General features: G+C 42.4%; 1 protein-coding gene across 1 annotated transcript in view; it reads left to right on the top strand.

Annotated features, from left to right (window-relative positions):
- Positions 1-27,827, top strand: part of LOC136627949 (septin-2A) — an 86,975-nt gene that overhangs the window by 22,321 nt on the left and 36,827 nt on the right. Inside the window, exons 6-9 of the mRNA XM_066603496.1 lie at positions 5,196-5,330; positions 9,105-9,222; positions 22,556-22,657; positions 23,903-24,048. Of these exons, the coding sequence (XP_066459593.1) occupies positions 5,196-5,330; positions 9,105-9,222; positions 22,556-22,657; positions 23,903-24,048 (501 nt within the window). The remainder of the gene's footprint in view (positions 1-5,195; positions 5,331-9,104; positions 9,223-22,555; positions 22,658-23,902; positions 24,049-27,827) is intronic.

The raw sequence follows: 27,827 nt of genomic DNA, 5'->3' as shown, positions 1-27,827 counted from the left end.
ACTGATTATTGGCTAGTAGTCAGCAAATGTTTTAGCCATTGATTTTGCAATGCATCTTCCTTAAAGGGGTTGTCCTGCGGCAGCAAGTGGGTCTATACACTTCTGTATGGCCATATTAATGCACTTTGTAATGTACATTGTGCATTAATTATGAGCCATACAGAAGTTAGCAAAAGTTATTCACTTACCTGTTCCGTTGCTGGCGTCCTCGTCTCCATGGTTGCCGTCTAATTTTCGCCGTCTAATGGCCAAATTAGACGCGCTTGCGCAGTCCGGGTCTTCTGCTTTCTTCAATGGGGCTCCGTGTAGCTCCGCCCCGTCACGTGCCGATTCCAGCCAATCAGGAGGCTGGAATCGGCAATGGACCGCACAGAAGCCCTGCGGTCCACCGAGGGAGAAGATGCCGGCGGCCATCTTCACCGGGTAAGTAAGAAGTCACCAGAGCGCGGGGATTCAGGTAAGCGCTGTCCGGTGTTCTTTTTTAACCCCTGCATCGGGGTTGTCTCGCACCAAACGGGGGGGGGGGGGGGGGGGGGTTTGAAAAAAAAAAAATAACCCGTTTCGGCGCGGGACAACCCCTTTAAGGGGTTGTTCAGAATTTTTTTCTTTTTGGGTAAAAACCTATTCCCCCTGCCATAAAATAATAAACAGTCATATACTCCCCACATCAGCAACTCCAGGTCTCCTTTGTGACATCACGTTTACAGACTGCAATCGGCCTGTTTATGGGATGTCAAAAGCTGCTGTAGCCAATTGCATACCTCAGCTCTTGAGATACATGATAGGCTGCCACAGCCTGTGGCATCCTGTACGCAGGCTGACTGCAGCCTGGAAACCCAGACTCGGCGCTAAGGACGAAGTTGCCTACTGGGACATGCAAGAAGCTGGCAGAGTATATGGCTGCTTATTATTTTATGGTAGGGGCACATGTTTTTACCAAAAGGTTTTATGTCTGACAACCCCTTAAGGAAGATGCATTGCAGAAATAACAGATAAAACATTTGCTGACTACTAGCCAATGATTAGTTGAATGATCCGTTAAACGGTGGAACCACTTACTTGATCCGTATATTTTCAGCAACAGATTCTGTAGCCCGCAATATGACGTGCTATTTCTAAAATGATAGAAAAATTAAATACGGAATAGGAAATGCATAAGTGGGACAACCACATTATTTAGGGCACACAAATGGCGTTGGTACTAGTGATCTTGCTCTGTGTCATCTCCGGGACCTTGCAGGTTTGGCAGGAAATGAATTGCCTATTGATTGCCCTGTCCTACACCACAGAAGGGGAAAGAAAAACAATCACAGAACATGGCCATATACTTGCAGCTATCTACCCTCCTTAGTGAGCAAGTATATGGCCATGCCCTGTCCTACCCCATAGCGCTGGGGGAAAAAAGCGTGAAGCTGTATGTCTCCATTGGAGTAAGGGTTAAATGTGATAACTGTGCAGTGGGTAGCTACAGAGCGATGTGGAGGAGTCCCCCCTTCCCTTCCGTCGCCGTCTTGCCCCTGTAAGAGCTCCCAGCCAGATTATTGTATTTCAAGCAGTTCTTCCTGTTGATTGTGTGCAAATTCAGCTTGTTTATTCCATTGAAATGTTTCTGGCTGCCCTACTTGGATTCTTGTGACAATACGCAGGTCATAGGCATCCACTGCAATAGAAAATCTGGAGCCACTACACGGATCTCTTATCACGGGTTTTGTACTGGAACACTTCTTACGTTCATCCAAAGTTAAATGTAATCTGATTTAAGGGCGTGGGATTTAGGTCTTAGATTAATACTTCACAATAAATACTAGCGGACCTATCTGTAGCCATGATGGGACGGAATGAAAAAAGATGCATATTATAGAATTTAATCATGGCATTAGTGACTGCAGCGTGGAAAACAGTAAAAGTACTTTACTTTAAAACTGAAACTTCATTTCTCACACTCAAATTCACTGGAGAACTGGATTTTTTTTCCTTTTTTTTTATTTTATTGGTTTTGACTTTTTTTCTACGCTTTTCTGGTATAAATACTTTGAAAACTGACATTGAGGCTGACCTGACATCACTTTTAGCCCACGCCATATTCATCAACATGTATGGTGTCTGCTACCTGTGAATAGATTAATAATAATTATTATAATTCTCCCCACTGATCTGACACTTGCATTTCATTTTTCTTTTCATAGATTTCTGGAGCAATGTTTCAGTTTAGTATCCATAACTAATCCTTGGCTATTAGCAAATACTTGTATTCCACATGAAATAACAATTCTGCAGTACTCCCTGTTGTTCCATTCCTCCTTGTGTTATCCGTCCTTGTAATGTATTATTATAATACATATGTATTATTATAATGTTATGTGTTATCGGTTAGACCATCCTCGACTATTGTAGTGGCATAAGGGGAATGGTTGACATCCTGTTATCAGTTTATTCATACATTTCCAGGAGGAATAACTGAGGAAAGACACTATACATAGTGAAAAGACAGGATGCTCCAGAATTGATATTCCATGGAGAATGCAAGTAGCTACTAAGAGAGAGCGGTCAGGGGTGCTGCCAGGGTTGCTCATGCTATTCTCAATGCAGTCAAACACAACGGATACAGAAGAGAGGAAGTATCCGTTCTTCCTCTGTATTTTTGTTTCCTTTTATGATCCACTCCTGACTTTGATGAACTAAAACTGTTCCAAATACTTGTGTGTTTCCAGGCTGATGTAAACTTCTATACTTTTCATGTTTTATCCCATCCCAATGGTGACTTTACTAACTGTACAAATCCTCACTATTGACATTTGGTGTTTAGTACTGCTGTGATTCTACAGAACCGTCGGTGTGTAAGTGCCATACAATGAACTAAGAACATGCGTGAAGTAATTTCCTGCTACATGAGGTCACTTCCTGCTGCATGTTTATTTTATGTTTGACTAATACTGGCCATTGTATCCTGCGATGGGAAGCACCTGGTCTGTGAGGGCATATCCTGTGATAACAGCTCAGTGCCTCACAAACCAAGGCTTCAATTACTAAACGTATCCAAGAAGGGCTAGAAGTCATTCGATTGAAAATCAAGCCACAAATATTAACAATCTTCAACACCATTTTTGAATGAGTTCGCATAAAAGTTGGAAAACCAGCATTGTGACTGGCAAGGGTGTTCATAGATAATAGGGTTTACAGGGATGTGTTGGTGCCTGCCCTAGCACAGTAACCTTAGGGGGCGTCTCACACAAACGGATTTTAATTGCACAATCCGCGATCGTTGTCTGCCCGGTGGATCTGCTGAAAAAACGCGAGCATTAAAAAGGCCCGATCTTGTGATATTTTTTACTTCACACTCGCGCATATAAATTCCATATTCCACGAGCGGTAGAAAAATCACAGCATGCTCTGTTTTACCGTGGGCCGCCTCCATTGAAGTTAATGGAGGCGTCCGACCCGCAACTAACGTTGCATTTGGGCTGCAGTGCGGGAACTGCGAACAATGCAAACAAAAAATTGTACTGCGAATGACTGCCGGCGAGCCAGGATAGGTCAATATAATCAGATTGGTGGCAGTCCGGCTCTTGGCTCCCCATCCATCAGCTGTTTGAAGGGACCGCAGCACGTGGCTGAGCAGTGTGGCATTTGCACTGTATGTCAAGGGTCTTGTAGTGGTGGTGCCTGGTTTTGAATGAGACTGAACTACATATGGGCCGTGTGATGGATGGACACCAAGAGCACCGCTGCCCTTCACACCACTAGTCGTAAGGGTAGCTGGGAGTCAGACCACCGATCTGATACTGATGTTCTGTGCGGAGGATAAGTGATCAGTATTTTTAGTCTCAGAAAATTCTATGAAATCCATAAATAAGCTGCAAGCTATACTGAAAATTTCCTGCCGAACTATATATCATGTGCGCAGCTCCTCCTGCTCTGTGACATGCTGCCCCCCAGATGTTTAATGCCTCAGGGTCACTTTAAAGATTACCTCTTCACTAGAGTTTCTTTGCCACAGTATCTCTGGAGGACAGACAAATATAGATGCGCATTATGAAAATGCTCTACAAGGTGTCCTCTGTTTTCTATACTAGAAGAACCTACGTATATTTCCCAACTCCAAGAAAGTTGAACTGTAAATAATTCCATCTCACAGCATTGGTATAAAAGTGTATAAGGTGAGAAAAAATGAGTGGAGGTGTATGGGAGATGAAGTAACATTATGTCTATCTTTGCATTAGCTTGATGCCTCCCTAGGGCTAAATAGTATTGTAATGCACCATAACCTGGTCTCTGTGTTGACACAATGTATGGCTTTTCTTCAGGAAGCACTGGTCATTTCAAGCAGTCTCATTTCCTCGGATTTAATGTTTTGTGATATTGCTGCAGAAGGTTGAATGACCATCTGTTGAAACATCTGGCACTACTGGCCTTATTTGGCTTGCTGTTTCATCGCATACGTCTAACAATTTTTCATTATTTTTTTGTGTATGTGTAAAGCATGTCCGTTGTTTCAGATGACACTTTAGAATATACTGCCATGTTTGTACCTAAGGAATAATGCTATTTCTGGCCATTATATAACGTGTACACAGCATTTTTCACTAGTTTTCTCCTCTTCAGGCAGCATCTGTAGTTCTCAGTTGTCCTTGAGCTGATGGGTGGAGACTCAATACTAGGAAGTCTTATGTACACTGCACATGGAGAAAACAGCAGATTCTGCTCACTAAGTGTGTTCACATTACATACTTTGGAGTGGATCCGCAATTTTGCCATGGAATTGCAGCAGATTTCACCTTTCAATTGCAGCAAAGTCTGCTGTGAGTCTGTGATTAAATCTACACCAAAGAGTGTAAATTTTGACACAGATTTTTCTGCTGGGCAAAAAAATCCACCATGCGTATATACACCTAAATGCGCATGGATGAATAACATGTTGTGATCGAAACATAACCACTTCAGGCGGCAAAAGACAGTTGAACAAATTAGAAGGAAGAGAGTCCCACATTGGCCAGCACTTTAAATGGACTTTGCAGCACAAAAACATAATTTTAGGTAAATAAAGTGATTTGTGCTGTCATTGGCTGTCACATTAGCACAAGTTGTCTCGAAGTACAGTGCCCATTTCAATGTTACATGTTCTAGTATAGTGTGATCTTGTTGTTGTAATCTTGCATTCTTTTTTACATAACTAAAATTTTCCTCCCTCTTTTCAGTTTTAAAACCATCATTCAATACATAGACAACCAGTTTGAGCGCTACCTTCATGACGAGAGCGGTCTGAACAGACGCCATATCATTGATAACCGTGTACACTGCTGCTTCTACTTTATTTCACCCTTCGGACACGGGTAATGTACAGGTCACCAACTTGTGGGGGAAAGCTTTTTTATAATTAACCATTAGTGTTACTGATATTAAAGGGGTTTCTGAGACCTAAAAAAAAAAATTGAAAGGGCTTAAAGTAAACAAAACTTGAATACTCACCTCTCCCCATTGCTCCTCGTCCAGTCATGCAGCCTCAGTGCCCATCACGGAAAGCTGGAAGAAGCGGTGGGCGGTTATGTGCTGTTCATTGTACACGTGACTGCTCAGTCACTCACAGGCTACAGCAGCCATAGAGGAATCGCCGCTGAAGCTTGTGAGTAAGCGGTACGTCTACAATGAATGGTACATGACCACTGCCTGCTGCTTCTTCCGGCTTTCATGTGGTGCACACTGGCGTTAAACAGGCAGCTGCCGGGATAGATGTATATTCAAATTTTGTTCATTTTAAGCCCCCCCCCCCCCCTTTTTTTTAAATATAAGGTCAGAAAACTCCTTCAAATCAGTTTTTCTATGCATGAATGTCTATGCTGTATAATGTTGAATGCATTAATTTGCTAAGATGTATGAGGCTATGTTTATACTTTTATCATATTTCCATGGCACTTCTATGGCCAGAATACTGTAGCATCCTATCCAGTGGGGCGAAAATAAAATTATATCCAATGAATACTTACAAAATGAATAATAAGGATCTGTCATAGTTATTATGGCTTCTGTTTATTCTGTGAGCCATGGTGGTTATGTTAGATCCTTTATGATCTGTTTTTTTACTGTATTGACATCTGTTAGCAGCTAGAATGTATGACTCACTACAATGTAACGTCTTCATCACAATACCCTTGCAACAATAGCACGAAATCCCCACATTCTTAGCGCAGCTGTGGTTGTAGTATTTAAGTACTTTCATTACAAACAGGACTTCTTGTTTTAGGGCTTTCCTTTGTCCACCACCCAGTACCCTCTCTGATCAGTTCTGCGCCGTGCCAGTGTGCTTATGCTCTGCCATGACTACTGCAGGAAGTAGTCTTCTCCATTCCCACTGCAATGGTCAGGCTTGGTATTACAGGCAAAGTCCCCCACTTATCTGCAATTGGTGGCCTGTTCTAAGGATCGGTCATCAATCATTCATAGTTTATCTCCTGAGAAAACAAAAGGATTGGGCATGTTGAAATCCAACTTCCCAATATTTCTGTTTCCTGATATCTGCAATTGGAGGAAAGGCACGAGGCTTCCATAAACATTAGAAGGTTGGCCACCGTTCCAACCTTATTGGCTATGGCTAACTTCAGTCCTTCACCTAGCTGACCACTCTTGATTAATCCGCTATAGATCTGACAGCACACTGCTCCTATGGAAGTTGTTAAAAGTGGGTCATGAAAAAAATCTAGTTTTTCCAATAAAATGCAGATTTCATTTTCACAAAGGGCAGTAATAAAAAATAATAATGATCTTTATTTGTATAGCGCCAACATATTCCGCAGCGCTTACATAGACGGGGGGAATACAGAAAGACAAAAAAATACAAACATTACAGAACCACGGTTACATAGTAATCAGTTGATGGAAACAATAGAGGTGAGGGTCCTGCTCCAACGAGCTTACATACTACAAGTAATGGGGTGATACAGAAGGTAAAGGGCTGGAGATGTGCACAGTATGGCGAGGTGGAGAGTGAGGGATGCTATACACATAGACAATGGTCAGACATTTAGCCGTGTGATGGCAGAAACGTAATGACTGCAGGAGCGGTTTATGATGGCTAGCAGGGATTGCAGTCAGTAGGTCAGGGAGCATGTTATCAGGTGGAGTACAGAGTGGTTTGTTTAGGGAATGCGGTATGCCTCCCTGAAGAGGTGCGTTTTTAGAGCACGCCTGAAGTTCTGCGAGTCCTGGATTGCTCGTTAGCCTTTGGTAGTGCGTTCCAGAGGACCGGTGCTGCTCTGGAGAAGTCTTGGAGGCGAGAATGAGAAAAAGGAGAAAAACCACCCCACAATTTGCTAGCCAATTTCTCTATGGTTGCATATTTGGGAATGCTGCATATATGGATGTAAACTGCTGTTTTGGGAATGTGGCTTGGCTCAGAAGTGAAGGGAGGCTATTAGGCTTTTGGAATTATTTTTGAATGCCATCTGACATTTGCAGAGCCCCTTGACGTGCCTATTACAGTGTGAACAGCCCTGAAAATGACCCTGTTTTGGGGGAATTTTCAGAATGGATTATATCCACTAAAAAATAACAGTAGCCTTATGATGTCAATTCGCCCTAAAACTCTATAGGGCACAGTTCATCTTCCTTCCATGGTTTGTCCTGGGTTTTTGTCATAACTACCAGAAAAATAGCCAAGCATTTACAGTAAAATTACGGAAACCAGCATGATTTTCTTTTTTTCCTTTAACAGCTCCTTCTCTTCCATAGCAGAAAAACACAAATGATAATAGATAAAAGAATTGTGGAGCCAGAGAGACCGCATTGTAACTCTGCCACATTACGCAGGCCAATGCGTTCGCGTTGTAGCTTCTATTTTGATGCGCCCATGACCTGCTGATCACATGGAAACCAGAAAGTTTGGATTTCTTGTAATCACTGTTATGTGGACGTTGCAATGTGACTGCATTGACTTGCATTATGTTGTGATGTTGCAGGACTTACACTGCATCTTTTTCCACATAACCTTCTTGGGCAAAGTCCCCATGTAGCCCCAGCCTTAGTGTGTATAGTATAGTGCATAATATACATGTCGAGTTCAAACTTTATACAACTTTACAAATCGTCTTCACTATAATCGCAGTGACTTACTGTCACAATGATCACATTCTCGGAGACCACACTGATTTGTCTTTCTGCATCTCCAAATGGGGAAGATGGAACAATACCTCTGCAACGCCACCTATTGGAAGGCAGCATTTCTGCAAGTCCGTGTCAGACCTTTTAGACAAGCCTTACAACAATGACTGGGAATTGACCAAGATCTTCATTACTAGCTTTAAAATTCAGTCCATGGAGCTTAGCTAACAGAAGATAATAGACTCCATGGTTTACGTTTTATCTAGACATTACCTTGCAGCTGCTTGTTCTTGGTGGAGAAAGCAAGCTTAAGCAAGGCTTCTGTTTAGTCTGTCCAATCTGACGCTTTATCCCGGGAACATAATCTTTTATGTGCTACCATGAGCCATCGAGCCCAGTGGTGACCCAGTGGCTATTGTGATAAGGCTGTCTGCTACATCTTCTTTCTAACAAGCGGCTTAGCAGTAGGGTAATCTTTCTATAGCCTGTATTAGAGGGTATGTAGATAATGATTGGAGTCGCCACTGACTGATCTGTTTTGCAGGTTAACCCCTCATTATAGAAAGTGGTTACTGAATAGGAAAGTAGTTAGAAGAATGTATTAAAGTGAGGCCATTGATAAACTGCAGACATCAGCAAGGACATCGGTTCACAAATGACTTAAACAGGCTGGGGAATAATTTGAATGTACAGTTTATTAATGCCAGTATCCTCTTAGCAGTGCCGCTGTAGTCTTACAAGATATCTAACACGTGGCATGTGGACTTTGCATACCCTGGCACAAGCAGCTTGGCGCAGACTGTGCAGCCCTCTGATGTAGATGGCACAGCATGAACTGTGGATGCCACTTAGTGGTTTGTGTTTCAGGTGCCACGTCTTCTGAACTTCTTCTCTTTGCAAATATTTGTTTGTAGTACCTGTACATCTCCTCCAAGATACTGATAAACCTACTTTTATTCATGTAGAGCTACATAGAGAGAAACATCTGCTCACAGCATTGTTCTCTTTCACAGACTGAAGCCACTGGATGTGGAATTCATGAAGGCGCTTCATGGGAAGGTCAACATAGTTCCTGTGATTGCTAAAGCAGATACCTTGACTCTGAAGGAAAGGGAACGGCTGAAGAGGAGAGTGAGTACTACTCAGATCTTAACCCCTGCACAACACACTCTGTACCTGTAAGAACTACTGTGCCTCTGCGTCGTATATGTACGATGCTAATTACCAAGGGACTCGGAAGCTGAGCTCCTAGTAGCCAACTTGGGATCACTTGACTTAGCTCAGATTCCGACAATTTAACCCCTTAAGTGCTGCTGTCAATGCAGATGGCAGCATCTAGAGGGGTTTGAGAGGGAGAGAGATCCCTCCTTCATGCCATCGACTCTCCTGCGATCCAGTCATGGAATGCTGATCATACTGCCTCACAAAAAAATTAAATTCAAAGCATTCAAAAATATGCACCCAAAATGGTAGAATAACAACATCAATTCATCCTGCAAAAGCAAGCCCCATACAGCTCAAAAGATGGAAAATAAAATTATGACTGAATACGGTGATGTAAAACAAAGTTTTTTCCATGAAAAATGCTTTAACCCTTTCCAATCCAATTTTGGATTCAAGGTTTCCTAAAAGGCTTTCTCTTCTTGCTGTTATACAACGGTGCCATCTGCTGGCTAAAGCCAGTGTGTGCTCCAGAGAGGCTCTAACAGCGGAGTGGCTGGCAATAGACGGTAAGAATACCCTGTCGGACGTCTTCTGACATTGGAGCTGTACAAGCTTCAATCAGAATGTAGGAAGATGTCAGACGGGGGATTGTAAAGGGTTAATTGTCCTAAAGTAGCGAAATCTTAAAAAAACAAATCCACACTATATAAATTTGGTATTGTCGGAATCTTAATGACCCATAGAATAAGGATAATATAACATTGATACCGCATGGTCAACGGTATGTGAAAAAATAAATAAGAAACGATATCTGTTGCGATGTTTTTTAGTTTTTTTTTTTCTTTTTGTACACCTCAGCTTTCAAATTAAAAATTGATCAAACAGTTATACTCACCCCAAAATGGTGCCAACTCATTTAACAAAAAACGAGCCCTCAAGCGTCACTGCGGATGAGAAAATGAAACAGTTGTGTCTCTGAATATGGCGATGCAAGAAAAGCAATTCTATGAAAAATACTTTGTGATCAAAGTAATAAAAAAAAATGTATATATTGGTATTGCAGCAACTGCACTCGCCCGCAGAATAAGAATAACATATCGGATGAACGGATTGCAAAAAAACAAAGGAAAAACCAGTGTGGGAATTGTGTTTTGTTTCCTTAACTGCTCCTCTTTTAAAAATGCAATAAAAATGTTGTGCGAACCCCAAAATGGGACCAAAGAAAACATCGGCTTATCGCACAAAAAAAAACCCTGCACAGCGTTGTGGAAGGAAAATTAAATAAAGAATAGTAGTTCTGTGGATATGGCAATGAAACATTGGCCCAATAAAAGGGAGGCCCAAAAATCCTCTAGGTGCTCCTTCATTTCTGAGGCCTGTGTTTGAGTCATGCAGCATGCTTAGGCCACATGTGGGCTATTCCTAAAAACTACAGGTTCGGGATAATAAATATTGAGTCTTATTTAACTACTAATTTCTGTAGTGTTTACAGAAAAAAATGATTAAAGACGAAAATCTGCAAGAAAATGTATCGTCTACATTGCTTTAATTCCTGTGAAACGCCTAAAGAGTTCACAGACTTTGTAAATGCTGTTTTGAAAACTCTGAGGGATGCTCATTTTAAAACGAGGTGATTTATGAGGATTTTAAATATATAGGCCTCTTAAAGGCACTTCAGAGTTGAATTCATTAGTTAAGTAGATTTGCATATTTTCATCAAAATTAGAACGCTTTTTGATGTCCAAATTAAATAAAAGGACAATTTCAAAATTGTACCAACATACTGTTTACATGGTAAATGCTGTTGGCTGTTTTGCATGATTAGTGGTCTTACAAGCAGAAAAATTAAAAGTTTGAAAACTGCAAATTTTTCAAAAAGTTCTGTAAATTTAACCCCTTAATGCTCTAGGACGTACAGTTATGTCATGGAGGTTCAGGTTTGTATGAAGGGGGATCAGAACCTATGCCACACAATACAATGCAGGTGCCGGCTGTTTCTCACAGCTGACACCTGCTGGCAGCAAAAGCTGCGATCAGCCCTCACCCTGATAGCGGTTGTTAAAGGGGTTGTCCCGCGCCGAAGCGTTTTGTTTTTTTTTCCAAACCCCCCCCCCCCCCCCCGTTCGGCGCGAGAAAACACCGATGCAGGGACCTAAAGAAAAATCCGCACAGCGCTTACCTGAATCCCCGCGCTCCGGTGACTTCTTACTTACCGGCTGAAGATGGCCGCCGGCATCTTCTCCCTCGGTGGACCGCAGGGCTTCTGTGCGGTCCATTGCCGATTCCAGCCTCCTGATTGGCTGGAATCGGCACGTGACGGGGCGGAGCTACACGGAGCCCCATTGAGATAAGAAGAAGACCCGGACTGCGCAAGCGCGGCTAATTTGGCCATTAGACGGCAAAAATTAGTCGGCTCCATGGAAACGAGGACGCTAGCAACGGAACAGGTAAGTGAAAAACTTCTTATAACTTCTGTATGGCTCATAATTAATGCACAATGTACATTACAAAGTGCATTAATATGGCCATACAGAAGTGTATACCCCCACTTGCTGCCGCGGGACAACCCCTTTAACCCTTTAAATGCTCCAATCGGATGCAGTGAGATTGCAGGGTGCCATTTGGTTGCCATGGCTGCCAGGGACCTACTGAAACCTCCCATAGCTACCATTTGCAGATTGATTGTCAGATTGCGATCAAACCATTGCAAGTTCAAATCCACTATAAGGAGTAAAAAAAAAAAGTCAAATTCAATTTTTAAACCTTTTTATTATAAAAAAAATAACAGGTAATAAGTTTAAGAAAAAAACCTTTCCTTAAATTCATAATAATAAAATGAAAAAAACATATTTGGTATCTCTGCATGCGTCAAAGTCCAATCTATCAAAGTGACACAAAGTAACCGCAATTGGTCTCCGCAAGTGTGCAGTAAGAATCGATTTTCCATAGCATGCTATGGGTGGCATTTGCTGCGGATCCGCGGTGCGGATTCCTTAGCAAATAGCCGTCCATGGGCAGGAGGCCTTAAGATGGGTGAGAGCTGGGGCAAAGCTTTGTTACTGTTAAAACCATTGCTAGTATTGGACTCTGTCTGTACAGTGCTTGGGACTGGCTCTTGGCCAATTCACAGCAGAGTTCGTGATGCAAACATCAAACATATCCACAGGGCTCCATTCATCCAGTAGAGGCTAATGTGTTTAAGTAATATAAGTTGACATAACTTTCTTTTTTGGTCAACTGTGGTAGAAAGAACAGCAGGATTGCGCTTTCTTATACAGAGGGCTGCCATAAAAAAAGCATTTACCATGCTGTACAGGCTTACTTTTTTTTTACATCTGGAATTAATGAGCTACATATGCTGTATATATGCCTGTCCAGTAACATGCATTAGAGGTATACATAGAGGGAATCCTTTTGTCCTATACCTCTGGTGGTAGGTCCAGACTTGGTGTGCACAGTGTCTACTATTTTCCAGAACTTGCTTCAGCAAGCCTTAAAACACATTGCTTGAATGTTATTGATAAATCTTCCCTTTCTCTGTTACAACTATTTGCACTTGACTTAATATGAAACTTTCTTGGTCAGTTATTGGAAGGTTCTAATATTTGTTTCCCCAAACGCAACCTGATGATGATGATTACTACCTGGGTGTACCTGGTGTTTTGGGATTTCAGAATTTCTCGATACAGGAACTCCCTTAAACCTTGCTTCCTCTACCCTTTCTTTCCAGATCTGAAAGGAAACCATAAAATCTTTATCACAATACTATGTATGCCAGACACTGGGCTGCATGTGATTTATGCTTGGCAGGCACGCTCTTAGCACAAAACAAAAGCAATTCTTTCTTCCAGCTCCCTGGACGTTCATAGAGCTGGTCCTGGTTGGTCATTACTATAACATATACATTAAAAGTGCTTCAGTGTTGCATGCATGCGACCTACAAGCAGTTTACTGCACTATGGAACAGTGTGATTAATTGATGTAAGATTGAAGGAATGCTGTCATTAGAAAACAAAAATTCAATACTTACCTATTCCTTCTCCGTCTGTCTTCTTACCGCCAATCTTCTCCTGCAATCCTCCTAGGTCACCTCACCTCCAGCCAGCCGATTCTTCATCTTCTGGCGACGAAGCGTCAATTGCGGGCAATGTACTCTACGTCACTAGTGATGTAGCGTTTACAGCCTAGCAGGGAATGCTGAGCTATTGCTGAGACTGCACATGCACGCTATCTCTCTGCCAGTAGTATATGAACACTCGCCTTCCTTGCTAAGCAGTGAGCGTTTCATCACTAGTGACGTACCCTACACTGACCTGCAGGAAGAAGAATGCAGACAAGGCACGCTCACCACCAAGATGTTGAATGGTCGGCAACTCCTGTCCTATGAGGAACAGTTAACCCCTTAGTGACCACGCGATCGTCTTTTTACGTGTATTGAGGGAGATACCGCTGCTATCTCCTTCCGTACATCGCAGGTGTCAGCTGTTTATTACAGCTGACACCTGCAGGCAACAGCCGCGTTCGGCCGCGCGGCTGATCGGCACTGTTAACCTTTTAAATGCCGTTGTCAAATCTGACAGTGGCATTTAAACCCCCCAAATGATGTTCGGGGGTCCCATACGCCCCTCCCTGCGGTGAGGTTTAGGGAGCCGTGCGGGTGTCATGGCAGCTGGAGGACTGAAAAAACAAAGTAAAAATAAGAACAATAACGTTTTATTTATTTATTTATTTTTTTTAAGTCGTAAAAGTTCCCCCTTCCCTTTTGCCATATTTACAATGAAAAAATCTAAATAATAAAACAAACATACATATTTGGTATCGCTGCATTCGAAAAAGTCCGATCTATCAAATAAATGCATTATTTACACCGCAAGGTGAATGTCGTCCAAAAAGAAAACAAAACGCCAGAAATGCGCTTTTTTAGTCACACTGTTGCCAAGAAAAAATCTAATAAAATAGCGATCAAATAGTCCTAAGTATTCCAAAATGGTAACAACAGAGATGACAGGACGTACCGCACAAAATGAGCCCTCGCACAACTATATCGACGGAAAAATAAAAACTTTGTGTGTAGAAGATGGAGACAGAAAATAATTTAAAAAATTTAATATCTTTAAAAAAATATATAAGTAGTGCAGCAAAAAAAAAAAACTGCAAGTTTGGTATCGTAGTAATTGTACTGACCCATAGAATAAAGTTATCATGTCATTTTTGTTGCAGTTTGTGCGCCGTAGAAACAAGACGTACTGAAAGATTGTAGAATTTCATTTTTTTCCCATTTTTCTCCACTTAGAATTTTTTAAAAGTTTTTCTAAAACTTTTATGGTACATTGATGTACATTTCATATCGTACATTAAATAGTACCATTGAAAAAAACAACCCATCCCACAAAAGACAAGCCCTCATACAGCTACGTTGATGGATAAATAAAGGAGTTACGATTTTTTTCAAAGGGCGAAAAAAACAAAAATGGAAAAAAGCAAAAATGTGTGATCACTAAGGGGTTAAAGGATCTGGGAATGTTTAGCTTGCAAAAAAAGAAGCCTGTCTACAAATATCTGAAGGGCTGTCACAGTGCAGAGGGATCAGCCCTATTCTCATTTGCACAAGGGAAGACTACAAGCAATGGGATGAAACTGAAAGGGAGGAGACACAGATTAGATATTAGAAAAACTTTCTGATGGAGTGATCAGTAAGTGGAACAGGTTACCACGGGAGGTGGTGAGTTCTCCTTCAATGGAAGTGTTCAAACAAAGGTTGGACAAATATCTGTCTGGGATGATTTAGTGGATCCTGCACTGAGCAGGGGGTTGGACCAGATGACCCCTGGAGTTCCCTTCCAACTCTACCATTCTATGAGGAGAAGATGCGGTAAGAAGACTGCAGATAGTTGAGTGAACAAATATACGAAGCTCTTAGCAACAATAGTAGGTGATGGAAAATTAGGAACTCCAGACATCAGAATTCCGGAATAAACCCTAAGATATTCCTAATGGAAACCCTATCTAAAATGCTGTCCCTATCTAAAATGCTGTCCCTAACAATCAGAAGGCACTAGGTCCCATAGAAAAAACTAGACTGAACGAGAAACAAGACTGAGCAAGGAAGTTCAAACAAGCAACAAGACTAGAAACCAGGACTTAACTACAAAACCATAGGAGCAAACTATACTGACAAGAACAAGCTAAGCTGGAACAATATACTATAAGTAAACAAGGAACACTGGATTTAAACCAACAAAAGGGAATTTACTGTATTACAGCCAGCATTTAAAATGCCTGCCTAAATATCATTCCCTCATGCATATTTCAGGCCTTTGTGCACCTAAAAAGAAATCTATTCCAGCTAAATTATACATATATTTGTTGGGCTGGGGTGGACATGTCCCCTTTTCTGTAGATTGGCATGAATTTTAAAAAAAGTTGCAAATTTATTGCTCAAATAAGGCTTATACCAAATTTTTTGACACCTCTATGCCACTTTTGCCTTAACAAATCTCTCCCGTAGTTTCTACTATAACCAGCAACACACTGCAGGAGCCAAGAATCCTTATACAGAGGCTAGCAAATGAGGAGCCTCTCTCCAAACGAAGGGTGGTCAGCTGTCCCACTCTAATGGCTCATCTGTGGGACAATTGCATAGCAAGCGCACCAACAATAATCTTAGAAGATAAGATATCAATGCAGAAGGAGAATTCCTGATGATTTTAACAGCTAGACAGTGCCAAAAAATGGTTTGATGATACAGAGTTTTTTCGTGGAGTTCACGAGATAACCCCAAAAGCTGCCAGAGCTACAAATACGTCATGCGTTTCCAACTGGCTTTTATGTGTTTATTTTCTCATTTACAACAGACCTTTTTAACCTCTGCATTGACATTTCCTCCTTACTTTTTCCCATATGAAAGATTAGTGTTCTTTGCAGCCATCCCCCCTTCTCTTCCGATGTTCCTCAGATTGTTGTTTTTGGGTGTTACAGTAAAGCATGCTTTATTTTCTCTGGCAGCTGTTTTTAATGTGCAGCTGTATTGTAAACTGCTGAGGCTCTTGCTGTAAAATCATTTTTCCCGCCATTGTTTGAGCACAAGGATGTTATCTAGGAAATCTCCCAGCTGACTGCTTTCTCTTCCATGCTTTTGTTTTGGCTTCTGACTTGGTCTGTTGCCGTCGTTGGTATGTTACGGTCTATAAGGCAGTGCAGAATAGCATGTACTGTTCAGTTCTCTCATTAGTGACTTCGGATTCAGTATTTCCAGTGTTCATTGGCATTGCTGTCCGGAAAGTAAGACGTTAAACATAGGGCACTGCGGTTGGCTGAATTAACCTGTTAAGCTCAGCATTTATAATCCAGCACTGCTATTTAACCCCCTGTTACCAACCATCCCTTATACCACAGAAAGGTACAAGCCCCTCTTTGTAGGATAAGATTCAAGAAGATTCAAGGCTAAAGTTGTGATGTTTCTACAGAATGTTGGGGGAGTCTATAAAGACATTTAGCGTATAATCAAAGGGCATTCTGCGAGGAGGATTTTGGTACATAGTGTTCATGTGTGAAAATCTGTAAGAGTTCTTGTGTTAGTCGTCTTTCAAGTAAGTTGTATATCCATTTACTCTGACAGAACTTGGGACAGAATGTCCTGTGTGAAGAGTCCATGGCATGCTTCTGACCGCTTTGGATATACTTTTATATAATTATTACTGACGGTCGTCCCATCTTTAGCAGTGTTTTACGCTGCACTGGGTGGGTAGTAGGGTTACTGTAATCAGTTACTACTAGAGATGAGCGAACGTACTCGGATAAGCACTACTCGTCCGAGTAATGTGCTTTATCCGAGTACCTCTCCGCTCGTCCTGAAAGATTCGGGGCGCTCCGCTGCTGACAGGTGAGTCGCAGCGGGGAGCGGGGCAGAGCGGGCGGGAGAGAAGGAGAGAAAGATCTCCCCTCCGTTCCTCCCCGCTCTCCCCTGCAGCTCCCCGCTCCGCAGCGCGTCCCGAATCTTTCAGGACGAGCGGAGAGGTACTCGGATAAAGCACATTACTCGGACGAGTAGTGCTTATCCGAGTACGTTCGCTCATCTCTAGTTACTACCTTTCCTAATTCAGCATTTTTGGGGTTGGAAAGGACATATTGAATAAGAAAAAACATCCTTCATGTTTGTTGCCAATACGGTTTAAATTTAAGGGATTTCTTAAAACTTATTTCTTGTTAATTGCATTCTCTCTAAAATTAGGTTAGATTTGACAACCTGTATAGTTGTCGCAACATAGCTCAACTTTGCTGTCATCTCATTACATTTTCACCCAAGCCTAATTTAAATGACCATTGCCCTTTTGATAACGTGTGTTAATATAATGGCCAATGTAATAACTAGCAAAAGTGCAAATTACTCAGCCTAAAATATTTTGTGCTGAAAAATCCCTCTAAAATGCTGGCCACTAGGGATCTCACTTGTTTCTAATTTTATGTCCACTGCCTGTTGTCCAATAAAGTCCATCTGTAGTGACACATACCTAAATGAAACATAGGACATGGGAGAGGGGAATGATTCATGCTGTCCATTAAAGCTATTGAAATCGCATGTACACTGCTCAGTGTCCCACATGATGTTGTTCATTTTTCTCTGCGTACTACAAAGAGTTGGGGAGTAGAATGTCAGTTTTCCCTGTGTACAGTCTATAGCAGCCAATATAAATGCAGACACCTCCCACCAACTCGGAGACAACTGAGAATTAGATATAAAGCCTGCAGAGTGAAAAATGCAGGATACAAGTCAGTGGCCAAATATTATGTTTTTCCTCATGTACACACGACGGCGTATTCTAAAAGGTCATCTGAAAGTGTGAGTACTGTTTAATTATGGCGTTTTGTCCCCATCCGTATACACTATTAGGATATATGGATGTCATAGAGGACCTAGCCCTTTGTGCATTACAGTATGAGCCGGTATTATTGTATCTTGACGCCACAAGGAATTCCTGATGGAGCCAAGATTGACTGGGGTGTGACTTCCCCTATAACCGATTGGCTACATGGGGTGTTGGCAGCAGGTCCTGTAAGGCAACTAAAGATGAATAGAAAAGGCATACAGCAGCCGACAGTGCTGCAGCCGCACACCCCCAGGAGAAAGTGCCTTCCCTGGCAGCGTCCGAGAAGGCTGAATCCCCCTCACTGTAGAACTGATGCGCCCCGTCGAAAGCAGGGATGCCAAACCGAACTTGCTGTCGTTTCTCGGACATGGCAGTCATTGACCACTGATGCGTGGGAGCGTAGCACGCATGGCTGAAATGCCGGCCGGGACGGAGCACTCATGCTGCAGCGTCTGCATAGATTTGTCCCAGCGCTGCAGCCTTAGAGTTACTATAGTTCTCATGCTTACATTAGGACATGTAAATGCTGCCATGTTACAGCGGTAACATGCCAGCATTTATAGGTAATAATGTAAGCCTAAGAAGTATAGTAACCGTCAGGCTAAGGCTGCAGCGCTGGGACAAATCAATCCACACTGTGGGGCTAGGACATTCGTATCTTGACCCTATTGGGAGCTAGGGGTGTGAGAGGGGGGCGTTCCTCCTGTCAAACCTAGCTTCCGGTGGCGTCAAGGTACAAGAAATACCGTATGAGCCATTATTTTGAATAGTCAGAATCTAATGCAACATTTCTGCAGAAGAAATGTACAGGCAGATGTGACTTTCCCAGGTGGTGATTGGTCAGCAGGGCTTAGAGTATCGGAACCTGTGACCATCAGCTGATCATCCGGCTGGCGTCTGTTCTGTATTCAGGAGTCAACCCCTTTAATAACATGAACTAATAAAGTAGGACTTTCACTCTCCAGAGCTTTTGTGACCTCATCTGATCTCTATTGGCACTCGAGCAGTCTGATTTTGATATTTAGGCCAGCATGGCATTTATTTATTTATTTTGCGTAAAGTAACGGTAACTACAACAATAGGAGTATAGCTGTGCTTAATATAGTCTAAACAGCAGGAGATAAACAGTAGTTAGTAGGCCAGCACTACATCCAGCAGACCCTTGGTGCTGGCCTTGGGATCAACTTCTGATTGTGCCAAGAATGCCAGGAGCATACAGAGTGCCGCTCAGCTGCCGTTTCTGCACAAGCCTGGAAATGGATGATATTTCCAGCTTCAGACTGAATATGCAGAAGACCTTGTTAATTGGGTTGCAATTATGTTAATAAAATGATTAGTATTTGTTATTTCATAGAACACACAGGAATGCTGCAACGATATTGGATGTCTCACTATTAATTTGGTCTGACTGACCGTTTTCACCTCCTTAGAAATAATGCTTTGTGTACAGACTTTGCTGTATTGGAATTACTGAGCCCATTTTTATTTCCTCACAGGAACACACTGTAGGGAATGTTTTACATAACCACAAGGCATTTACTGAATAGTCCCAGTTGACATTTCCATTTCTTTTCAGTGTGCTTAGTCTCGATCTTGAAAAATATGGATATGTGAATTAACTCAGCCATTTTACATGATCACATAAGAATAACTGAAGGCAAGACTGACTGCTCACCACTTATAGTAATGTTATATGTAAGGCTGAAAAAAAGATTTCCAATCAGTTTCTGCCTATTATCTTGCAATGTTGACCCAGAGGAAGGCAAAAAACTTTGAGCTAGTATCCATTTTTGTCCCCGTTTTGAGGAAAAACCATCCCTGACTTCATCAACCCTTCTAAAGTAGGCTAGTGATCATAACATGTAATATTGTTACACTCAAAAAAAGCGGCCAGGCCCCTGTTGAACTCTTTAAAGGGGTTGTCCCGCGCCGAAACGTTTTTTTTTTTTTCAATAGGCCCCCCGTTCGGCGCGAGACAAACCCAATGCATGTGTTAAAAAAAAAAAACCGTTTAGTACTTACCCGAATCCCCGCGCTGCGGCGACTTCTTCCTTACCTTACTAAGATGGCCGCCGGGATCTTCACCCACGATGCACCGCGGGTCTTCTCCCATGGTGCACCGTGGGCTCTGTGCGGTCCATTGCCGATTCCAGCCTCCTGATTGGCTGGAATCGGCACACGTGACGGGGCGGAGCTACGAGGACCAGCTCTCCGGCACGAGCGGCCCCATTCACCAGGGAGAAGACCGGACTGCGCAAGCGCGTCTAATCGGGCGATTAGACGCTGAAATTAGACGGCACCATGGAGACGAGGACGCTAGCAACGGAACAGGTAAGTGAATAACTTCTGTATGGCTCATAATTAATGCACGATGTATATTACAAAGTGCATTAATATGGCCATACAGAAGTGCTGAACCCCACTTGCTTTCGCGGGACGACCCCTTTAAGTGAGTTTGCCATCACCACGTCCTCAGGCAAGAGATTTCCATAGTCTCACTACTCTTACAGGAAAGAACCGCCCTCTATGTTGGTGTAGAAACCTTTCTTCTAGATATCGAGGACTTCCAAAGATGCTTTTAGTCTTTGGGTTATTGGTTCAGTTTTGGGCCACTGCATGGAAATATATTGACCGTGCATCTGATAGAATACTTGGAGAGATGTTTGGGATCTTTATTAAACTTTCCAAAAATTGCTTGGTATTCTTCCACTCTGCCATAGATGTATGGGGAAGAATTCCTCATGCTAGAAGTTTGAATTTGATACTGGTGTAATGATTTTAGATTCACAGAAAAGGAAAAAAAAATCCCCAGTGGGTCCTTTTCTCTATCTATTGCATTTATACACTACTCAAAATAATTAAGGGAACACTCTAGCATCACAGTATAACTGCCAGTCACTTAAACTTCATGGATATCACTCTGTCTAGTTAGGAAGCAGAAGTGATTGTGAATCAATGTCACCTGCTTTAGTGCAGATGAAAGTGACAAAAAGTGAGCTGGAGGAGCAAAAGCAAGAAAACCCCCAAAAAGGGAATGGTTTTGCAGGTGCTTATCCTCCCTGACTGTTTTTTCTCTAATTTTGTGTTCTGCTAATGTCCTTGACACTGCTGATAACGTGAGGTGGTAGCTGTAGCCCAATCGGGTTGTACAGGATGGCACATCCATATATGCTGTTTGAAGACAGTTTTCTGTGTGTCTCGGCACTGGTCCAGGACATAGACTGTTACACAAGGAGAGATGGACAGGGCCGTAGGAGGACATGAACCCAGCATTAAGCCTATGTGCTACTTTGTCAGAGGAGGAACACTACCAGAGGCCTACAAAATGACTTCCAACAGACTACCGGGTCTGTATGTTTCTGACCAAACTTATCAAAAGTAGACTCTGTGAGGATGGCCTTAGGGTCTGACATCCTGTAGTGGGCCCTGTGCTCACAGCCCAGAACTGTGCACCTCAAGTAGCATTCACCAGAGAACACCAGAATTAGCAGGTCTGTTATTGGTGCCCCGTTCTCCTCTTCACAGATGAGAGCAGGTTCACACTGAGCACATGTCGGACATGAAAGTGTCTGAAGATGATGGAGATCATAAAGATCTGATGTGTGATTTTAAGTGTTCATTTTTTTGAGCATTGCCTTGCAAGAATTATCTGAGATATGTAATTTTTATTTAGCCTGCGCATGTGTAAAAATAATAAACCATTGCTTCCCTCCTCTGGCTCCCTGCTGTTCACACCCTGCAGCTCCAGCTATGTATGGGATGTGGTGGGCTGCTGCAGCCAATCGCAGAGTTCTATGATTACCTACAACAGTGTGAGACGCCCCGTACGCACGCTGCTGCAGCCTGTAAGCACTACATCACAGGGGTGACCCAGAGCTGGACACTGGACACAGCAGGGACCCGAGTGAGGCGAGTATAGGCTTGTTTATTTTTACCCATTACCCCTTTTTACATCTTTAAAGCACTGTATATCATTTGTGAGGTAATCCTCATTGTAAGACTATATAATCCTCTCCGAAGAGGAAAAGACCTTTCTGGAGACTGTGTGAAAGTTCGTTTTAGGAAACACTTAAACCAAAGTTCTTTTAATGTTTTGGCAAAATAGTAAACTTGGATCACACCATAGCTTATCTTCCCACAACTCTGGGGACGGTTGGTGGTAGAACGTCCGCTCACACTCTGAGAGCTACATTACATAGCTGTTCCCAGTCTGAAGTCTCCTTTCTGTGAGAACTTTCCCATTTGTGAATCTTGAAAGAAGTGGTGCCAGTATTGCTGTGCCCTCCAAGGACAGGAAGCCAATCTGAATAACACAAAATACACATGGTTTGTAATGACTGCTACTCCAGAAGGGGGATGAGGTGTCTTCTGAGATGGCATCTTCTGCTGCTTGGTTGATTCCGCAGGCGCATGTAACGCGTTTCTTCTTATAGGTCCTAGATGAGATTGCTGAACATGGTATTCGAATCTACCAGCTCCCCGATGCCGACTCCGATGAAGATGAGGAATTCAAAGAGCAGACTCGAGTGTTAAAGGTGAGGTGTTAGAAAATCCATATTGTAATGGAAATTATGGCTTTAGAGTGGTTTCAAAGGAAAATATCTAAGTCAATATAAGCTCTGATAATCTCTTCTTTGTTTCCAATTCCTAAAAATGAAGCGTGTGCATTCCATGTAGAAGAATTTCTATCCACAAGGTAGTACGTAATACTCTAGCTGCAGGGCTCTACTATACTAGGCATAACAACAACGCCACTTAATAAGCCGTAACCAGCAAGATGACCTCTTGCCTGATGTGGGTGGGGAGGATTACGCTGGTGTGTGGCACTTGATGGTCTCAAGGCTAAGCTGTACAGCCAGCGTAAACGCACAGTAAATCTCTCAGCATAGTGTTGGGAGCCGTGGCACACATGAACCGTTATTGTGCTTTGACACCAGGTTCAGGGTTACTTGTACTTGCTCTGTACCCATGTCCTTCATTAAAATGCAATACACTAGCCAAGAGTAAAGGGCGTTCCTGTCATTGCTTTGTAGGTCTTTCTATTGTACGGCCCCTTGTATTCAGGATACAGTACACAATGCTACTTCATGAAAGGGAAACTTTCACCAACTTTTTGCTGTCCCCTCTTAAGGACAGCGTAAGATAGTGACGGGTACGTTGATTATAGTGAAATGTCTGCTGTATTTACATGTCATAGTGTGGGAGAAACGTGCACTTTATTAGTAGCAGCTACACATAGGAGACTAGTTGTCAATATTCATATGTTGCATGTAGCCCTGCTCATTACACCCTATGGACACTGACAGCTGTCTCCCTATGCACAGTAATAGGCAGACAGTGGGCGGGGCTAGTCTGCAGCTCATGAATATTGAGGACTACTTCCTGTAGGCCTCTGTGTAGATGCTGCTAGTAAAATGTATGTTTCTGCCAAACTACTACATGGATGCTCCAGACCTATTACTGTCATCAGCATGCCTATTACTAACCTATGCTTCCCTCAGAGAGGATAGAATAAAGGAGGTAGAAGATTCCCTTTAATCATTTAGCTCAACTTCTCATATAATTGAAATGTTTGCAAAGTCAAATTAAGTTGCCTGTAATAATGTGGATATTGAGGTACAGCATTAGGAGTTTGGGATTTACTGTAAACTTGTTTTAAAATTAAGTTTGTCTAAAGGAAGTATTGGTGTTTGGTGTGATCTCTCTTTTATATTCTGTTTGCTCTCTATGGTAAACCTAGTTGGTGATCTAATAAGAATCATGTTATTGCTTTCCCTTAGGCCAGCATCCCGTTTGCTGTCATTGGTTCTAATCAACTAATTGAGGTAAAAGGAAAGAAAATCCGTGGCCGGTTGTACCCATGGGGTGTTGTGGAAGTGGAGAACCCGGAACACAATGATTTCCTGAAGCTCCGTACAATGTTGGTGTAAGTAAGAGAGAGCCTGCTTCTTGCTTCTACACATAAGGCCACTCTGCTTTGGGAGGTATCATTTTTTACATTTAAGACAAATATGTAATTCTTCACTGCTCAGTACAACCTCCTGGACCTTTTCAGGTCTGAGGGCCACATTGTAAGTTTGTACAACAACCAAGGACCACAAAAAGGGATATTACCATCATAGATATTTATACCATATTGACAGTATATGTAATAAATGTCTGATAAGTGGGGAGACAAAGTGGCCGCCCTTGCTTGAGGCGATCTCCGTTATAGTTTGACATTTCTGGAAATTTCTGAGGGGTTCAGAACTCCCTTAAACTATATTGGAGCCATAGATGCAGAGCCATCTGACTATCTCATCACGGCTTCGCTGGAGTGCCAACTCTGTTAGGCCTCATGTCCACGGGCAAATTATGAATTAAAATCCGGAGCGTTTTTCCTGCACGCGGATCCGCGCCCCATAGGGATGCATTAGACACCCGCAGGTAGTTAAATACCTGCGGATGTCATTTTTCCCTGCAGGTGCTCCATTTAGGTGCGGGTCTCCTGCGGGGACGGCTCCCGCAGGTTTCTATTGAAGCCTATGGAAGCCGTCCGGATCCGCGGGAGACCCGCCCCAGAATTTAACTCGCCTGCTCCGGACGGTACGGGTCTTCCCTTCTTCGCGGACGGATCTTCTTTCTTCGGCCCGGTGGATGTGCCCGGCGCATGCGCCTGGCACGCAGACGACGTGCCGAGCACATCCACCGGGCCGAAGAAAGAAGATCCGGGATCAGGCCGCGAAGAAGGGAAGATCCAGAGCGTGTGGAGAGGTGAGTAATTCTTCTTTTCAGCCCTCATGTCCGCGGGGCAGGAGGGACCCGCTACTGATTCTCCATGGAGAATCCGCGGCAGGCCTGATTTTCCCCGTGGACATGAGGCCGTAGACATATAAGCCATAGTTCTCATGGGGTAAAATGCAGAAATCCTATTTGTCCAGCTCATACATAAATGAGTCTGCTTTTAAATAGGAATACTCAGAGAATAACAACCAGACAACTGATTTTAGAGAGGTTTTTCCATCTTGTCAATTAATGACATAATACAAATATATGCCTTCATTTTTGATTGCTGCAAGTCTGCCTGCTATGGATGCAGTGCAGAGAATAGTAACTTGGCCCAATGCAAGAGACTGTGCTGAGCTGAAGTACCTGCAGGGTGTCTAAATGGGAGTCATGCTGTTCAGGGAAAATTTATTCCAGCGTTATGTGGAGTCGGGCCTTCATGTTTAGCAAGGGACAACATACTGTATTTCCCCAAAAATAGGTCCTAACCCGATAAGACGACCTACCTCGGTTTTCAGGGGAGGCTTGAAATATAAGGCTTCGCCCAAAAATAAGACCTAGCTAACCTGCATAAAAAAAAATCAATACTCACCTGGTGCACAGCGTCCCGATGGTCTCTGGTGGCACTGCGGCAAACTGCAGTGTCCTCCCTGTCTGCCATCTCAGCTTCTTTCTGGTGACGGGGCTTTGAATACCCCGCCTACAGCAAAGCGAGCGCTGTGATTAGCTAATTGAGTGCCAGTAGCCAATCATAGCCACTCTGTGAATGACATCACTGAATGGATGTGATTGGCTCATCGAGCGCCTGCTGTGATTGGCTGCCGGTGCTCGATTAGCTAATCACAGCGCTTGCTTTGCTGGCGAGGGAGTATTCAAAGCCCCGTCACCAGAAGAAGCTGAGATGGCAGACGGAGAGGACACTGCAGTTTGCCGCAGCCCCGCCAGAGACCATCGCAAGGCATCAGGATGTCACAGATCAGGTGATTATAAACCCCCTCCAAAATAAGACACTGTGCCTCTTTTGGGGCAAAAATTAGCATAAGACAGTGTCTTATTTTCAGGGAAACATGGTAGCTATATTCCCTCACTTGCTTGGGTGGGAAACTCCTTTAAAATTTTGCATTTAGTTAATTACACACATGATTCTATGTAGATTACTTTTTTAATATACTGATCTGACCTGCCAGCTCTGCTACACATGGGCAGCACTGGTCAAAGCAGCGTGTAATGGTTTATACTAATACACAGTGTGCATCAGGCAGTCAGAGAAGCTGGTGCTCCGTCTTTGTTTCTCTGGGCTCCGAAGGTCACTTTAATGACATGATTGAACCACAGTGACACCTGCTGGTTATACTGAATACTGTCTAGTTTGGCCGTCATAAATATATAGTTTTATCGGTGAGGTAGATATTTACAGATTGATTTAACGTGTTTACTTGCTCTTCTCTTTTGAAACAATGTATATTTATATGGGGACATAAATAACTGTTTTGAATAAGCTTTACTAGTTATATGCTTATTATACCTTACTTGGCAGATTTACTTTTTTTTCCTGTAACTGAAATATTTGATCTCCCAATTAAATGTAAATTATAGTGTATTTGCATTTTTATTGTTCCCTGCATAAATTCAGTCTTGTAGTTAAGTGCGCAGCTAGGGCTCTGATCCATATGCACTTGTACAACAATACATTATAAAATAATCCAGTTCCCCGCTAGTAATGTGCCTGAGCGGAGAATAATGAAACAGTAGGAACATTTTAATATTAGCTTGTGAATGGAAATGATCTCGCTGTTATAACTTAATATGTATGTTTGTTGCCAGCAGCCATATTGTTCTGTAGTCATGAAACCTGTAATGAGAAACTAGATCACTTGGATAACAACTACTTGACAACAAGTGGATCACAAATTGTTCTCCTGCTAGTACCCCCAGCGATAATCTGCGGGGACACCTGGAAGCATGTGTTCAACTTTTATACAGCACCACTACTGGTGAAATGAAGCATTACACAGTGATCACTCAGATCGGTGGGTTGTCGGTGTAAATGATGGGTCCTCCAGAGGAAAAGATGATCTTTGTAATGATTCTGGCAAGAGATCAAGGTCCTGAACAGAGAAACCCCCTCTATCTACTCAGAATTCCCTATTAGGGTATTTAAAAATGTGTGTTCTAACTGGAAAATCCATTTTAACAATGCTAGATGGCCAATTATTCAAACCCAATGTCATGAGACATTGGCGGAATTACTGAATATTGTTGATGTGCTTGATATAGAAAGAGTATAATTAGATAGGGCTTCAGATATTTGTGCTACGTTGGCACTGAATCATTGGTGAAAATTAATTAAAGCACCCCTCCATGCTCCCCCTTACTATAGGTACTTTTACACCAGCTGATGATTGGTTAAACAAACATCTGTATGAAAACATCTGTCGTTTAATAGCATCTTGTATCGGGACCAAAGAATGACCCTTTTCCTGCAGCACATATCCTTGTCCAAATGAGATGTGTTGCCAATAACATATGATGTAATAGTTGTACAAGATGTATAAAGCAAAGTATTAGGAGACTTGAACTGTCGAATATTGTAAAATATGAGCGTGGAGTTTTCATTGACACTAGTCTTTTTATTTTACACAGATTTGCTTTTGCTATGTGTTTTAACAGTTGAAATACCAAAATATCATCATTTTACTTTTCCTTAAGTGTGTGTGTGTGTGTGTATATATATGTATATATGTGTGTGTGTATGTGTGTATATATGTGTGTGTGTATGTGTATATATATATATATATATATATATATATATATATATATATATATATATATATATATATATATGTGTGTGTGTGTATGTATGTATAATGTGTATATAATATATTATATGCAGTTGTAGGCAACAGTCTAAATACAGGGCCCCCTATACCATTTGCACTT

Source organism: Eleutherodactylus coqui, chromosome 5 (assembly GCF_035609145.1).
Source record: "Eleutherodactylus coqui strain aEleCoq1 chromosome 5, aEleCoq1.hap1, whole genome shotgun sequence".
Taxonomy (NCBI): domain Eukaryota; kingdom Metazoa; phylum Chordata; class Amphibia; order Anura; family Eleutherodactylidae; genus Eleutherodactylus; species Eleutherodactylus coqui.
The sequence above is the reverse complement of the archived record's forward strand: the minus strand, read 5'-3'. Positions and strand labels throughout refer to the sequence as shown.